Genomic DNA, 15,896 nt, shown 5'->3' with positions numbered 1-15,896 from the left:
GCACACTATTCTGCTAGCTAAAGAGATAGCAAACCACCCCCCCAACCCTAAAAGCTCCTTCCCCAGGTAAATAAAAGTATACGAGGGGAAAAAATTAAACTACACTTATCTTACAGAGTAAAGGTTTTGAAATATTAATGTAATCCCTCCTTCAAAAATTTTAACTAGAGTCATCTGGTCATTTCTGATTACATCTTAAAGATGTATCCAGATTCAATTTCTGTTGGTTTATCCTTAGACATTTCTAGTCAAAAGTATTAATTTTATTCCCAAATATCTTAACCACTAGTATGACTGCAGTGTATTATCTCCCAGAGTTATCAAGCACTGGAAGAGAAAAAAATAGATGTTCAGGCAGCAGGCAACATTTATGGCCCTTTCACACAGTAGCAACTGAGTGGCTACTGAATAGTCCAGGAATAATTCTAAAAACAAGAAAATTCATGCATTTTAGTAAATATGTTGTAGTTTTCCCAGTTGAAATTTCCTCAGACATTGCACTTTCTTTATAAGGGAATCCTGATTTTTCTTAATGTTATGGTGAGTCAGGACTTGAACTAACAGCCTTTTCTTCTTACTGTGTTTCTTAGGCTTCTTATTCTTTTTTGTTTTTTCTGTTGCTTTTTCTCGTTCTTCACTGCTTTTCTTCTTTTTTGCTCGCACCTCCTCAATATACTCTGATTCTTACAAGGACTCAGATGATAAAGGTTTATCTTCAGAATACATCTTTCTCTTTTTGCTGAGTCCTTTAATATCCTTTTCTTTCTCAGTTCCATCTTTTGACTTCTTTTTCTTTTTTAAACTATCCTTACTGTCTGATTCAGTTTCTGACATGGAGCTTTCAGAAGATTTATGTGAACGGTTCTTCTTTTTCTTTCTTCATTTTCCTTGATTCTTATCCTCATCTTCAGAATCAGAAGAACTGCTGGAAGAATCAGAGCTTGATGAAGAAGATGAATACCTATCAGATTTCTTCTTTTCTTTTTTCTTTCTCTGTCTTTTTTTGGATGAGCTCTCACTTCCAGTTAACAATTTCTCCCTGTGTTTTTCCAGTTCTTTCTTCCAGTTCTCATTCATTTTTTCTTCAAATTCAGCCAAAGCCTTGGAACCTTTCTTTTTCTTTTCTAGTTGCTCTTTTACTTCTTCCCAGGTAGGCCTTGGTCGATTCAGATAATCCTGTATTGTTGGTCCTGAAGACTGGATTGGACCCCTTGATCTCGCCATTGCTATTGGGTGCATATAGGCCACCCGATTGTCCCGCTTCCCCATGGTGCTGGACTGAGCACACAGTGGCACGCCGAGGGAAACCAGGCCGGAGAGATGGCCGAAGAGGGCCTGCTGCAGGTCCTCTTGCCGCCTCCCCACTCTGCTCTGCTTATTTTTTAAGAAGAAAAATCCAATGGTAGAAATGTGTGTGTAGAATAAGCCCATTTTAATAAATGAGTTAATGCATAACTATTTGCATAGATCACAGAGCCAAAAACATGCATATGCTGTGTTCTCATTTTATTTTTTTTCAGGCAGAATTTATTTTGCTTAAGAGTAATTTCTGGCAACAAGATATAAAGGGAATGTAACTCCTCATTCCTGAAATCTCTCCAATATCTTTTGATAAAAATGTCAGTACCAAGGTTGCATAAAAATGTAGTAATAAACCACAAGCCCCACTTTAATGGCATAAAAAGGACTTTTAAAAAACCAAGATGTCGTTTATTCTCCCTCCTAATTATTATTTTTAATCTTTTTTTTTTTTTTTGAGACAGAGTCTTGCTCTGTTGCCCAGGCTGCAGTGCAGTGGTTAGATCCTGGCTCACTGCAACCTCCACCTCCCGGGTTCAAGCAATTTTCCTGCCGCAGCCTCCTGAGTAGCTGGGATTACAGGCGTGTGCCACCATGCCTGGCTAATTATCGAGTCAGATAATCCTATATTGTTGCCACTATCTTTTTTTTTTTTTTAGCTAATGAGAAATGCCACACAGTGTCTTCAATATTGTTTACAACTGCAAAATCCCTTCATGAAAATAATTTAATTGCTCCTGAGAGGCCTGATAGATGTCCCTGAATTTTGTCCAGCCATGCCATGACTGACAGAACAGAGGAAACCAGGAAAAGGTCACACATGGTTTGAGAAACCATCAAAATGTGGTGTCCATCTCCTGGCCAAGACAGGAATTTACAGCACCATTGTGGTGTTCAAAAACTGTCAGAAACCTTAGGAATTGTCATAGTTACCACAACTACACATTCCAGCAAAGAGGAATGGAAGACAGAGGCAACATGAACCAGGAGGGTAGAAGGTCTGTCCCCCAGCACTGAAGCAGGCACAAAGGCATAACGTGAAACACTCATGGAGAATAAACAAACAGTTGAAGTTGCACAATTAAACTATAAAATTCAACACTGATTGCAAACTGGCTTTTAAAATGTGTAGACCTATCACCCTACTATGTTTTATCTCTTTTACCAAAATTCTGTCAGTTCACCTATTTTGTTACATAGGTATTTTCTTCCTTCTGTAGTCAGACTAAACTATATTCTAATGCCAATGCTACAAAAAAGGAAGCCAGGTAATTGAAGCACCAGGCTGCATGAAATGTTCTAACGGGAATCCAGTGCTATGAAGACACTATGGATTCTAATGGGAATCCAGTGCTATGCTATCCAGATAATAAGCCCACACCTCTAGTTCAGCATTTCTCAACTGTGAGCTACTGGCATTTTGTGCTAGATAATTTTGTGTTGAGGCGGCTGTCTTCTGCAGGGTAGGATGTTTAGCAGCAGCCCTCGGCTCTACCCTCTAGATGCCAGTAGCACCCTCTCCCAGCTGTAACAATGAAAAATGTCTCCAGATATTGCCAAATGATCCCTGTGGAACAAAATCACCTCAGGTGGAGAACCACCATTCCAGAAGAAAGTTTATAAATCACAGTAAAATCCTTAATGAATCTCAAAAAAGGAGAAAAGGAAAGAAAGATACCATGAAGAACAAGAATAATAAAAATAAATGTAGGCTGAACATTTTTAAAAGACAGAGGTCCAGCACACTTCTAAAAGTCAGGTAAGGAATTACCCAAGATTGCCTTTCTTTTTGAAGAAGACACTTAAGAACCAAATGTAGCTTAAGTCTGAGTTTTCTTAAATAAATGTGTTAGTAAATCTTTATTTTTTGTGTGTGACCAAACACTCATCATTAGCACTTATGTGCTTGCTTCTTACAGAATGGACAGATTACCGTGTCTTGAATTTTGAAACCAAGGTTTATATCCAAACTACATCACTTACAATTCACTGGCCTTCAGCAAATTATATCATCTTTCACATTAGTTATTAATACATATAATGGGGAGAATAACACTCCTTCATGTGGGTTATTGTAAGGATTAAAAGAGATTACAACAGGCATCTATTATAATGCCTATTACAAAACAAGTAAATAATCAATATGTTCTCCTTTCCTCCTCATAAAGTTTAACAGGTAAGAAAAAACTGCAGATGGAAGGGATCCTGGGATGTCACCACAGGCAAGAGGACATAAAAAGCATCTGTTCTGGAAACAGGAAGATTGAGGGAGAAGGAGCCCAAGAAAGCAGAGAGCAGCAGTCACAGAGTCAGGCAAGCTAAGAAAAATCCAGACCCAGTCCAGTCGTCACCTGGTGTTGAATAACTGGGTGTGTTTTACTGTTTAATTTAGGCATTTACCTCACTTTCCTTTTTTAAAATTTTATAAAACTTCTGATTGTTTCTTAAGAGATTTCATGGTGCTTTTAAATTTATACATTAAGGAGTTATTCTTGATCATATAATATTATCTTTGCATATAGTATATTTTAAAATGCTGATAAAAATGCTGTGTCTAGTATCTACGACTATTTTTTTAAATATAGACTTTATTTTTCAGGGCAGTTTCCGGCTCAGAGCAAAATCAAGTGGAAAGTACAGAGAATTCCCATATGCCGCTTTCTATACGCAGGCACAGCCTCCCTGGGCACTGTCAACATCACATCAACTTCAAAACCTGTTCTATGGGCCTTGACAAATGTACAATGACATATATTCACCATTGTAAATCATACAGAATAATTTCACTGCCCTAAGAATGCTCTGTGCTCTGCCTATTTTTCCCTTCCACGAAGTCCCTGATAACCACTGATCTTTTTACTGTCTCCAAAGTTTTGCTTTTTCTACAATGACATAGAGTTGAAATCATAAAGTATGTAGCCTTTCCAGACTGGCTTCTTTCACTTAGTATAATGCATTTAAGATTGAATCCTCCATGCCCTTTCACAGTTTGATAGCTTATATCTTTTTAGCACTGAATAATATTTCATTGTGTCAACGTACCACATTTATCCACTCACCTACTGAAGGACATCTTGGTTGTTTCCGAGTTTTGATAATTACGAATAAAGCTGCTATAAGCATCTGTTCCATGTGCAGGTTTTTGTGCAGACATAAGTTTTCAACTCCCCTGGATAAATGCCAAGGAGTGAGACAGCTGCATCATATGGTAACAGCATGTTTAATTCTACAAGAAACTGCAAAACCATCTTCCAAAGTAGCTGTACCATTTTGCATTCCCACCAAGAATGAATGAGAGTTCCTACGGCTCCACATTCTCACCAGCATTTGGTGTTCTCAGTGTTTGGGATTTCAACCATTCTAACAGGTAGGTAGTGATATCTTAACGGTTCTAATTTGCAACTCTAATGGTACATGACGTTGAGGATCTTTTCACATGCTTATTTGCCATCTGTATATCTTCTTTGGTGAGGTGTCTGTTAAGATCTTCGACCCACTTTTAAAATCAGGTTGTTTTCTTATTGTTAGGTTTTAGAAAGTTCTTTGTATATTTTGAGTAACAGTTCTTCATCAGATGTGTCTTTTGCAAATATTTTCTCCCCGTCTCTGGCTTGTCTTTCTGTTGATGTTTTCACTTTTTTACTTACTTTCTCACCTCTGTATTCCACTGAAAATTTGTTTGCTTTCTAAGTTAAGGGAAAATATCTTTTCAAAAAAAAACAAAAAAACAAAAAACTACCAGATATATTTGCTTATTTAGGCTTGAGAAGATAACTGAAAAGCTGAGACCATTTTCCTCTCTGACCCTGGTAGAGGAGAGAGAGAAAAAAGATTGGAAAGAACAGCTAGTTTGCAGCAGTTATAAGATAAGCAAACAAGCCAATACCTGGGACCTTCAGAAGAGAAGAAGGCGGAACTAGCTGGAGATCAAGAAATGAACCCAAGCTCAGGTCCTCAGTCTTGCTAATAGGTCACGGAACATGAGCTGTCTCACCTGTAAAATGATGTGTGCGCTGTGTGTCTGTGAGTGTGAGAAAATACATATTCGAAAAGGATCTCAAATGTGCATGTTTGGCACTATCTACAAATACAGTTATTCATGTAGAAAGAGATGCACTGAAAAACTGAATATTTAAAAGTAGTCTTTTTATAAAATTTTTATTGTTGAAGTATACTGGGATCTTCAAGAACTGGAATGGCCCAGGTCTCTGTTCTCCTCTGAGTGGTCCTATTTAGACCATGCTCTCTCTAGCCACAGTGACTATTGGTACATTGCATACAACTTATTCAACTCTTTGGGTGAATTTCTACTCTTGGCCCTCGATTAGCATTCACCAAGTGATGATCTTAATAATATATACAAAAGTTTTAAGTACAAAATATTCTGTAGGCACAGAGGCTCATGCCTGTAATCCTAATACTTTGGGAGGCTGAGGTGGGAGGATAGCTTGAGCCCAGGAGTTTGAGACCAGCCTGGGTAATGCAGCGAGACCCCAACTCCACAAAAATTTAAACATTAGCCAGGTATGGTGGCTTGCACCTGTAGTCCCAGCTACTTGGGAGGCTGAGGTGAGATGATCACTTGAGCCATGGAGGCCAAGGCTGCACCGAGCTATGATCATGCCACTGCACTTCAGCCTGGGCAAAGGAGCAAGTCCCTATCTCAAAAACAAGAACAACAACAACAAAACCACATATTTTTCTACCCAGAAGAAATACACAGGTCCTCAGGTATGTGACAAACAGTACTTTCGAAGATTTCAACCACACATACAGAAAAAAACCACACACACATATACATGTAAAAGAAAACCAACACAACAAGCAATTTATAACATATTCTGGGTTTATTTTCCTTCCAAATTCATTTTTTCAAAGTTGTTTAATGACATATCAAAAAGTCTCTGCCTACGGAAATAACACATGGCATGAAATATCAAGGTAAAATTCAGAGGCAAGCACTTTTCAAAAATGTACACACCTTTGAGTGGTTTCGTCTTTTTAAACGGTAAAATCTAATTTCCCCTGAAAAAAGAGGTGTTGTCTACAAGAAATGCTAACCTTAGCCTACCTTCAAATCTCTGTAATCTCTGTAATCTCCAAGGACTGAGACATTATGAAACTGGACTGAGCATCATCAGCTAATCTTGGCAATGGTTGCTGAAGAGATATTATTATACATTATGGAACTTCCTGGAATAGGGAAAAGCACCATGGAAGGTATGGGTGTGAAAGGGCATTTGAGTACAGTGATTCGGAGTTCTGGAAACAAACAGACCTGAATTTGGGTTTGAGGTCTGCTACTTACCAACTGGAAAACCATAGGCAAGCTAACCTACCTTTACTGGCTTTAGTTTCTTCATCTGAAAATGAAAATACTACCACCTCACTCATAGAGTTGCTCTGATAACTTGAAAAGATTATGTACATAAAATATTTAGCACAGTGCCTGACCCCAGGAGGTTTCAACAAATGGTAGGACCCACTTACATAATCGCTAATTATGTAAATAAATACTAATTAAAATAACCACAACCAAAACAACTATAGTCTGGAGGTCTACCAGGAGGCTGTGTCTTGTTAAGTCTCATTTAAAAGCTTACTGAGAATGGCACCGGAGTTTCACTCATTCAGGTGTCCTGTGAATGACAATGATCAGGTCATTGTCCCTAAGTTTCCTTCCACTTCCCTCATTAGTGCAGGCAGTCATCATTAGGACTATTCAGAACCACTAAAGAAGGTTTAGTCACAATCATGTCCCACATTTTTTTACTTAAGGGGTCTATAGGGAAGATATCAGTAGTGGATAATTTTCATAACAGTGATTATCACTCATCTGGGAAGGCAATAATTCTAAATCTTTTTCCTACATGACACACCTTAGGGATATACATTCCCATCTGTATTAGTGGTTCCACTGTTTCCATGATTGAGTTGAGGGCTCAATCTACGAACACTTACTGAGTGCCAACTATGAACTGGTTACAGTGTTAGGGGTGCAGTGATTCACAAAATCCACGTGCTCCTTACCCTTTGGAGAGCTGACCACCTAGCACAGTGTTCTACAACCTTTGTCATCCATTTTATATCATGACCTACTAATATATTTGTGCACAGGTGTATGTTTGCACATAAACAGACGCATATGAAAGTTTTACTAAACAATACCCTTACTGAAATAAGCCAGGTTCAGAAAGATAAATACTGCATGTTCTCACTCATATGTGGAAGAGAAAAAAGTTGATCTCACAGAAGTAGAGAACAGAACAATGAGTACTAGAGGCTGGGAAAGGTGTGGTGTGGGACGGTGGTATAGAGAAAGGTTGGTTAACAGTTACAAAGGTAAGATCTAGATTGGAAGAATAAATCCTAGTGTTCCGTAGCACTGTAGGGTGACTACAGTTAAATATAATTTATTATATACTTTCAAATAGCTACAAGAGAGGAGTTTTAATATTCCCAACACAAAGAATAATAAATGCTGGAGGTGATGGATATGCTAATTACCCTGCTTGTGATATAGGAGTTAAAAGAATACTATTTAGGCAGATAGTAAGGGTAAGGAAGTCCTCAGTAAGGTTTTCCTTTTAATGAAAAGTAGCCCCCAAATCATTTTCTTGTCTAACAAAGAGCAGCCAGTAAAATCGAGCTGCAAACATAGACAAGCAAGCTGGAAGCTTGCATGGGTGAATGCCAGCAGCTGTGCCACTAGGAAAAGACCACCTGGGGGCTACTACGGTAGGTCCAACATGGCAGCTCCATCTTCCCCTTTCCTTGTCAGCCACGTGCACAGTAAGGAGCAGGCAACATGGCACAGGCCAAGTAGAGACCCCATTTGCATAGTAAAAGATTAGGGTGGAGTGGCCAGCTTCTTCACGTGCTATGTAAACATCACACCTGGTCCAACCAATCTTCAGGCCCTATGTACATCAGACACCATTTCTTCGAGCCTGTCTATAAAACCCTGTGCACTCTACTGCAGGCTGGAAGTCCCACTTAGGCACCCCTCTCTCTTGCAGGAGAGGGAGCTGTTCTCCTTTCTCTTTCTTTTGCCTATTAAACCTCTGCTCTTAACCTCACTCCATGTGTGTCCGTGTCCTTGATTTCCTTGGCATGAGACAACGAACCTCAGGAATTTACCCCAGACAATGATGCCGCTTCACTTGGAGCATTACATCTGGTATACATGTATTGAAATATCATACTGTATACTCTATAAATATGTAAAGTATTCTATCAATTAAATATTGGCCAGGCATGGTAGCTCACACCTGTAATCCCAGCACTTTGGGAGGCCATGGCAGGCAGATCACTTGAGGTCAGGAGTTCAAGACCAGCCTGGCCAACATGGTAAAACCCTGTCTCTACTAAAAATACAAAAAAAAAAAAAAAATTGGCTGGCTAGGCGCGGTGGCTCACACCTGTAATCCCAGCACTTTGGGAGGCCATGGAAGGCAGATCACTTGAGGTCAGGAGTTCAAGACCAGCCTGGCCAACATGGTAAAACCCTGTCTCTACTAAAAATACAAAAAAAAAAAAAAAAAATTAGCTGGCTAGGCACGGTGGCTCACACCTGTAATCCCAGCACTTTGGGAGGCCGAAGTGGGTGAAATACCTGAGGTCGGGAGCTCGAGACCAGCCTGACCAACATGGAGAAACACTGTCTCTACTAAAAATACAAAATTAGCTGAGCGTGGTGGTGGGTGCCTTGTAATCCCAGCTACTTGGGAGGCTGAGCCAGGACAATCGCTTAACCCAGGAGGTGGAGGTTGCGGTGAGCCGAGATTGCGCCATTGCACTCCAGCCTGGGCAATAAGAGCAAAACTCTATCTCAAATAATAATAATAATAATAATAATAAGCTGGGTGTGGTGGTGTGTGCCTGTAGTCCCAGCTACTCAGGAGGCTGAGGCAGGAGAATCGCTTGAACCCGGGAGGCGGAGGTCGCAGTGAGGTGAAATTGCACTGCTTCACTCCAGCTTGGGTGACAGAGTGAGACTCTGTCTCAAAAAATATAAAATAAAAATTTAATAACAAACAATGCCCTTACACTCTGTTTTTTTTTAACCTAGTTGGGTTATTTTACTATTGGCTGCGACGCACTAACCTAACACCTGACACACGAATAGGTTGCAACCCACCATTAGCAACACTTTGGTCCAGCATGCCATGCCCTGCCATGCCTCTTCCGTGCCCTCAGCCCTTTAAGTGCAACTATGGTAAAGCCCTCAACTAACTAGTTCACTATGAACACCCAATAAAAGTGTAAGCATACTCAACAAAACATTTTCTTCTGGAAAAGACAAAATGAACTGTCTACTATTTTTCTCATGCTAACGTTTTCTATTAGATACCTACTTGTTCTGATAAAATGTAACCAAAAACAATAAAACCTCATGGAATTACGAAGATTCTTTTGTTGATTCTGGGAGGAAGAGAATGGCTAAACTCGGTGCCAAATTGCCTCCAAACCAGGAAACATCAAGTAACCCAGTCAATGCCTCTCATTCCTGCTAGTCCTGGGGTTTCCTAAGTCATCATGCAAGGACCACTTGCAGGGATTAGTTCCTATCACTTTGTTTAACTCTGCAATAAAGCTTCATTCATGCTGACCTCAGTTATTTGAAATTTGGCTTAAAAACTTTAAACATTATTTTGCTCACTGTATTAGTCTGTTTTCATAGTGCAATAAAGAAATACCTGAGATTGGGTAATTTATAAAGGAAAGAGCTTTAATTGACCCACAGTTCTGCATGCCTGAGGAGGCCTCAGGAAACTTACAATCATGGCAGAAGGGAAAGCAGGCACATCTTACATGGCAGCAGGGGAGAGAGGGTGTGGGAAGGAAGAACTGTCAAACAGTTTTAAACTCATCAGATCTTGTGAGAACTCATTCACTATCATGAGAACAGCGTGGAAGGAAACCACCCCCATGATCCAATCACCTCCCACCAGATCTCTCCTTTCACATGTGGGGATAAAGGGGATTACAATTCAAGATGAGATTTGGGTGGGGACACAGCCAAACCATATCATTTACCGTTCACCTTCGCCAGGCTAAGAAGAGACTGATGAGCAGATTAAGAGCAAAAGAAGACTGTGAGAAAAATGTTTACCTTGTTTAAGAAAACAAACTTATCTAGCATCATGAAGCTCACAGCACAATATACCAGTGTGATAAATGCTCATTGCAAATCATTTTTATGTATTTCTTAAAGCAGGTCTGGCAGGACTTCTATTTGGCAAAACAATCAAATTTGTTAAGAATGCAATTTGTACTTTAATGAAGCTGCATTTATTTTAAAATATTAAGGCTATGATTCAGAATAGCATGTTCAAAATTTTAATGAGTCCTTGAAGTTATTCTGTTGGTAAGGGTGTATGGTATTAAACACCTTAATCCCTAAATACTGGTTTCACAGGCACAAACCTCAAATTTTTCAATGTAAAGGAGACTGTTCTAGTATTCTCAGTCTAAGAGTTAGAAGGAGTTAGATTTTTATCCACTCAAATTTATGTGATACAGAAGAAATATCAAATATTGCTTTGTTGTTCTTAATCGTGACCCTCTTTAAGACAATTCTACAGTCACCCATTGAAATGTCCATTATACTGAACCTTAAATTCTCAGTTCTCTCCAGCTCTAATGATGACTCAACCTTCCAGTAATTTCAAATACTCTAGAGATGTTTTAAAAAATTCTAGGGCAAGGCCTTGAAAAATTACCAATTGGGTACCATGTTCACTATCTGTGTAACAGTAACACTAAAAGCCCAATCTCCACCAGTATGCAATAAACCCATGTAAAAAATATGCACATGTACCCCTGAATCTAAAATTTCAAAAAGTTTAAATAATTCTATAGTTCCTTAGTTTATATCACAAAACATGCACTTCCCTAAAATGCCCTGTGCACATGAAAATATTTCTATTACTTTTGCCCCCACTATATTCCATCTAGAATACGGTCACAGAAGAATGAAAGTGGAGTGAAAGGTAAGAAAGAAAAGTGAGATGATAAGAAAGGGAGGAGGAAAGGGAATGGACAAAAATTAGATGGTCTTTTATCCAACATTTAGCACAGGCACAGAACAATGAGGTTGTCATCACTCTAAACTAATCCACGTTAACTGACTACAAAGATGATAGAAAAATGAAATTAATGCATCCATAAAAATGTAGTTCTATAGATGCCAAGATGGGCATTATCCAGAAGCGACTGTAGAAGGACTCTGCTGTTTCTCAGTAGTGGTCACCCATTGCCTTCAGAACACATGGTCTTCTTAGTGATATTTCCATATCAGATGGTGAGATTTGTGTTTCCCAAACTCAGTCTGACCATAAGAACAAGTAGTGAAACTTGTTAAATATAGCAGCTCCCAGTACCAGCCTCAGAACTACTAAGCCAACATCTTTAGAGGAGAAGAATCTGAACTCTCTAACTGATGGCAAATTCAGGCTGTTGGCTGCTTGCCTTCTTGCCAGGCAGCTTCCTTCCAGCTCTTCAAGCAAGTGAGCCATGCGGCCACTCACACAGCTGCTCTTGATAAAGGATTAATGGCTTAAAAAGTAAAGTTTAGACAGAGCTATGGAAGCTAATTTAGGAAACACAGGACTAAATTCCAGTAAGGTAAAGAAGGGGGCAAACTGTGCTAACAGTGACCATGAAAAATGTCTGTCTAGGCTCAAATATTTAGCCAACATGCATTTTAGAAACTCCAAAGTGAAATGCAACACAAACCTATGGCTGTACTGTCTCTCTAGCTCAGCCTGGGGATTATGTGTATATTCCAAAGTTTCACATCACCATGGGATTTAGAATGTAATAATCATCCAAAACACGGCATGAGTCCCTAAATACATTTATATTCTTGGGTCTCTTGAATAATAATAGTCTGGAATGAAAAAGCTCTAAAGACCAACAATTCCTTCCTCTACAACACTCAGGGGTGAGAAGGAACAGCCACATCAGATGAAAGAGCAAATAATTACCTTCTAACATTCTTCCTGCCATTTTCATTTCACTTTTATTAAATACAAATTATGGTCCAAAAATTGCATCTCTGAAGTGAATCATTTAAAAAATAATATAGGTATACACATACCAGGGATGTTAGCCAAGAACTGATTCAGCAGCTGTGTGCTTAAATGATAAGAGCAACTCAAGTAAATTCTCAACAGTAAATTCCTCTGAGGCAAACTTCTGATTCTCTCCCTTCCATGTTCTCTTTAAGTGCATTCTGCGCATCATATAGTACTATATATATCCATAACACTTCATAAATAATACAAAATAAATGATGTCTATAGATCCAGGCCTGAAGGGATCAATTCTTAGGCATAGTTCCAAAGGTTAATTTTAACCATGTGGAAATTATGCCAAACACCCTCGAATGTACTGCTGAAATATTCTTAATTCCAAAGCAAAATATATAATCAAAATGTGCAATATAGTTGGCCATTTTGAATGGGTTAAGTGTCAATGACAAGAAACCAATGAATAAAATCTATTCAGCTCCACATTTTCTGAAATGTCTAATGTTGTCACCACATTCTGAACAAAAACTAATCAGTTCTCAGTTTCTCAGGATAATGGCATAGGGGAGAGGAAAACAACAGCATGGATACTGCAAGAGAATAAGACATAAAAAGTTATCTGGCATTGTTTAAATGTTCATGTTTCCTTGGGGATTTTCTTTGGAGACTGATTAAGTTGCATTTTTATTAGGCTAGTAATAAAGCTAATTTTATTCTTTAAGTAAAAATGCCTGACAATAGGGAAAGAAGATTTAGTCTGTGTTCAAGTTCCAATTTATTCAAGTAGTAGGACAGAAATTTTTAAATGCTGCAAATAGCTAGATAATCCATGAACGGCAGTTTCTTCTTCTGCATAATGAGTACAAAACATTCCAACATACCACAAAAATTACTGAAGATTAATTAAGAATATATTCTGCACCACTTGAGAAATACAGGTTTATACAAAGATACAGAACTGCACTTGCAAATTCACCATGTCTTCTTATGATTATTTAGCATATAAGTTCCCAATTCCTTGCCGCCCATGATAACAATTAAAAAGGTAACAAGGCTGGGTGCGGTGGCTCACACCTGTAATCCCAACACTTTGGAAGATCAAGGCAGGAGAATTGCTTGAACTCAGGAGTTCAAGACCAGCCTGAGCAACATATAGTGAAACTCCATCTCTACAAAAAATGCAAACATTACCCAAGCATGGTGGTGTGCGCCTATAGTCCCAGCTACTTGAGTCTGTGGTGGGAGGATGGCTTGAGCCTGGGAGGGTAAGGCTGCAGTGAGCCATGATCGTGCCACTGCACTCCAGCCTGGGTGACAGAGTGAGACCCTGTCTCCAAAAAAAAAAAAAAAAAAAAAGTAACAAGATAGGAGTTTCTACAGGAATTCCAGTCAATTCAAGTCCAGCTAACAACACTCACTAAACTAAAATAATTTTTATTCCATGTGATGAGTAACTCTAACGAAATGCAATTAAAAGAAGGCAAACTGGACTGAAGTAAGAAAGGAAACTGAGAAATCTTCCAGTGTTATCATTTAGTAGTAAGTCATGGGGAGAAGGGGCAGCAAATACGAAACTAAACAGCAGGAATAACAATGCCAGACCATGATGGATAATTGCAGCTCAGACTGCAATTATTTTTTAATTGTTTGATGGTATTTGTCATTACATCCTGACAACTACGTGCATCTGCATTCTTCTAATGAAATATACTCAACAAAGTTTGTTGAGACTAAGGTCATACTTTAAAAACTATCCATAAAAATATATATTGGCAGGTCACATTTGAAAATACTATGTAATCCAGGGAGAAAACTAGGGAGGCCTTTATTTTCATTTCTGCACATCTATGCACTGGGTAGTGTCCCATAGGGTAAAACCAGGCAAGGGAAACACTCAGCCTAAAAGACAAATCTAGTGGGTTCTTTGCTGTCTGATAGATGAAGGCAAGCAGCACTCGAGACCTGAAATCTAAGGTTCATATCATACTGGAGGGAAAAAAAAAACCAGCTATTAAATCTGTGTAGTACATAAAAAAGAACCCTGAAATATAAACAATAGAAATTTACGTGTTAAAAACATGTGAAGAGTTACCATGACTCATGGATATCAATCGAATAAGCATCCTTGAAATCACAGGTTGCTATATCTTTCATAATTACATTTTTATCATAATGTTAATAGTTAATATTTTTCTGTTGTTGGATAAAAACTATAATTTTTAATTATGAAAATCCTCCTGAAAGACTGCTACTTAACAAACATTTTGGGACAAAAGTGTTAAGAATAAAGGTTAGTTTTCTCCCCAGCAAACCTGCAGTAATTCCATAATCTCAGTTATCAAAACCACCTATTTCTTGCCCTCTCACAATTTACCTTTCTTGGATTTGGCTCCGATCTTCAGTTTTGATGGCCAAGCAATCTGCGTATTTGTTTCCTCCATGATCTGTAACAAAAATTGAGATAAATATTGACTCAATTAAAAACTTGTATTTACAGATAAGATTTTTCACACACAAAAAAGTTTATTTTCAAGTTCCTAAGTTCATGTTCATACGAAATGATCTCATTTGAAAACAATGCAAAGAAAAAAAAACCCTGGGGGGAAAAGAGATGTTTTTATAAGCCTTTAATCTATTAGAAATATTCAAATATATTTTGTTACTCCCAGTGTTCCTCTCCACAATGCTTCAGAATTTTAACATAGACACAAGACCAAAAAGTACATGAACAAGTAATTAACCCAACTTGATGCCAGAACCATCAGAGATGCTTGTGCTGAATAAAATTCCCCAAGACAATTGCCAAGGGATTGCAACACACCAAACATGATTCCTGTAATACAAAACTGCATGAGTTAGACCATACTAAATGAAGATTTTTTTCCCTGGGGGAAAAAATAACTTGCTTTGGGCGCATTTGTATTTCATTAAAACTGATGAAAACCCTCTAAACGCGACATCACGTCGTAAGACTGCATTCCCCATCATCCTTTGCCTGGTTCAGAATGGCATTTTTGCCAAAGGTCCTTCCCACTTGCACATGCAGCTAACACTGTCTAGGAGGTCTCAAGACCTAAATGAGTGGAAGCACCAGGACAAGTGAGGGAAGCAACGACTGCCCAGCAACGGAAATGGACAGTAAATAAGAAAAGAACAGGATTTAAAATGTGTGTCCTCTGTTCCTCACTAATTTTACGTGAATTACACTAGATTAATGTTTGCTCATGTAACACGAACATAGAATTAACCAAACTAATAGAGCAAACTACCAACCAATATGCAAACAGCAAAAAAAAAATCACGTATTAATTTAATCACTTGAATTAGACTGGGATAATATTTATCTTTAATATGGATTGAGAGTTCGTTAAATATATTAATGGTGAAAACAACCTAAACACATCAAGGGTGCAATCAATAGTAAGTACCTTTTTCTCCTCAGTATTGGCTATGTACCGGGCACAAGGAAATGGTTCACATACATCATACTTCATGAGCCCCCTTTATCATAATATAAAAGGGCTTACAGCAGATGTTTCAGACTGTAAGCCCACAGATGCA

The 15,896-nt window shown here is 38.5% G+C and overlaps 1 protein-coding gene and 1 pseudogene across 17 annotated transcripts in view; both read right to left on the bottom strand.

Moving 5' to 3' along the window:
• BICC1 (BicC family RNA binding protein 1) overlaps positions 1 to 15,896 on the bottom strand; it is a 315,686-nt gene that overhangs the window by 114,342 nt on the left and 185,448 nt on the right. For all 17 annotated transcript variants that reach the window (XM_016918345.4, XM_063781798.1, XM_016918347.4 and 14 more), the window contains one exon: positions 14,710 to 14,779. In XM_016918345.4, coding sequence (XP_016773834.2) covers positions 14,710 to 14,779 — 70 coding nt within the window. The remainder of the gene's footprint in view (positions 1 to 14,709; positions 14,780 to 15,896) is intronic.
• On the bottom strand, positions 419 to 1,526 carry LOC134807170 (protein FAM133B-like; annotated as a pseudogene).

The sequence above is a fragment of the Pan troglodytes genome, chromosome 8 (assembly GCF_028858775.2).
Source record: "Pan troglodytes isolate AG18354 chromosome 8, NHGRI_mPanTro3-v2.0_pri, whole genome shotgun sequence".
NCBI classification, from domain to species: domain Eukaryota; kingdom Metazoa; phylum Chordata; class Mammalia; order Primates; family Hominidae; genus Pan; species Pan troglodytes.
This window is presented reverse-complemented; position numbering and strand designations above follow the sequence as displayed.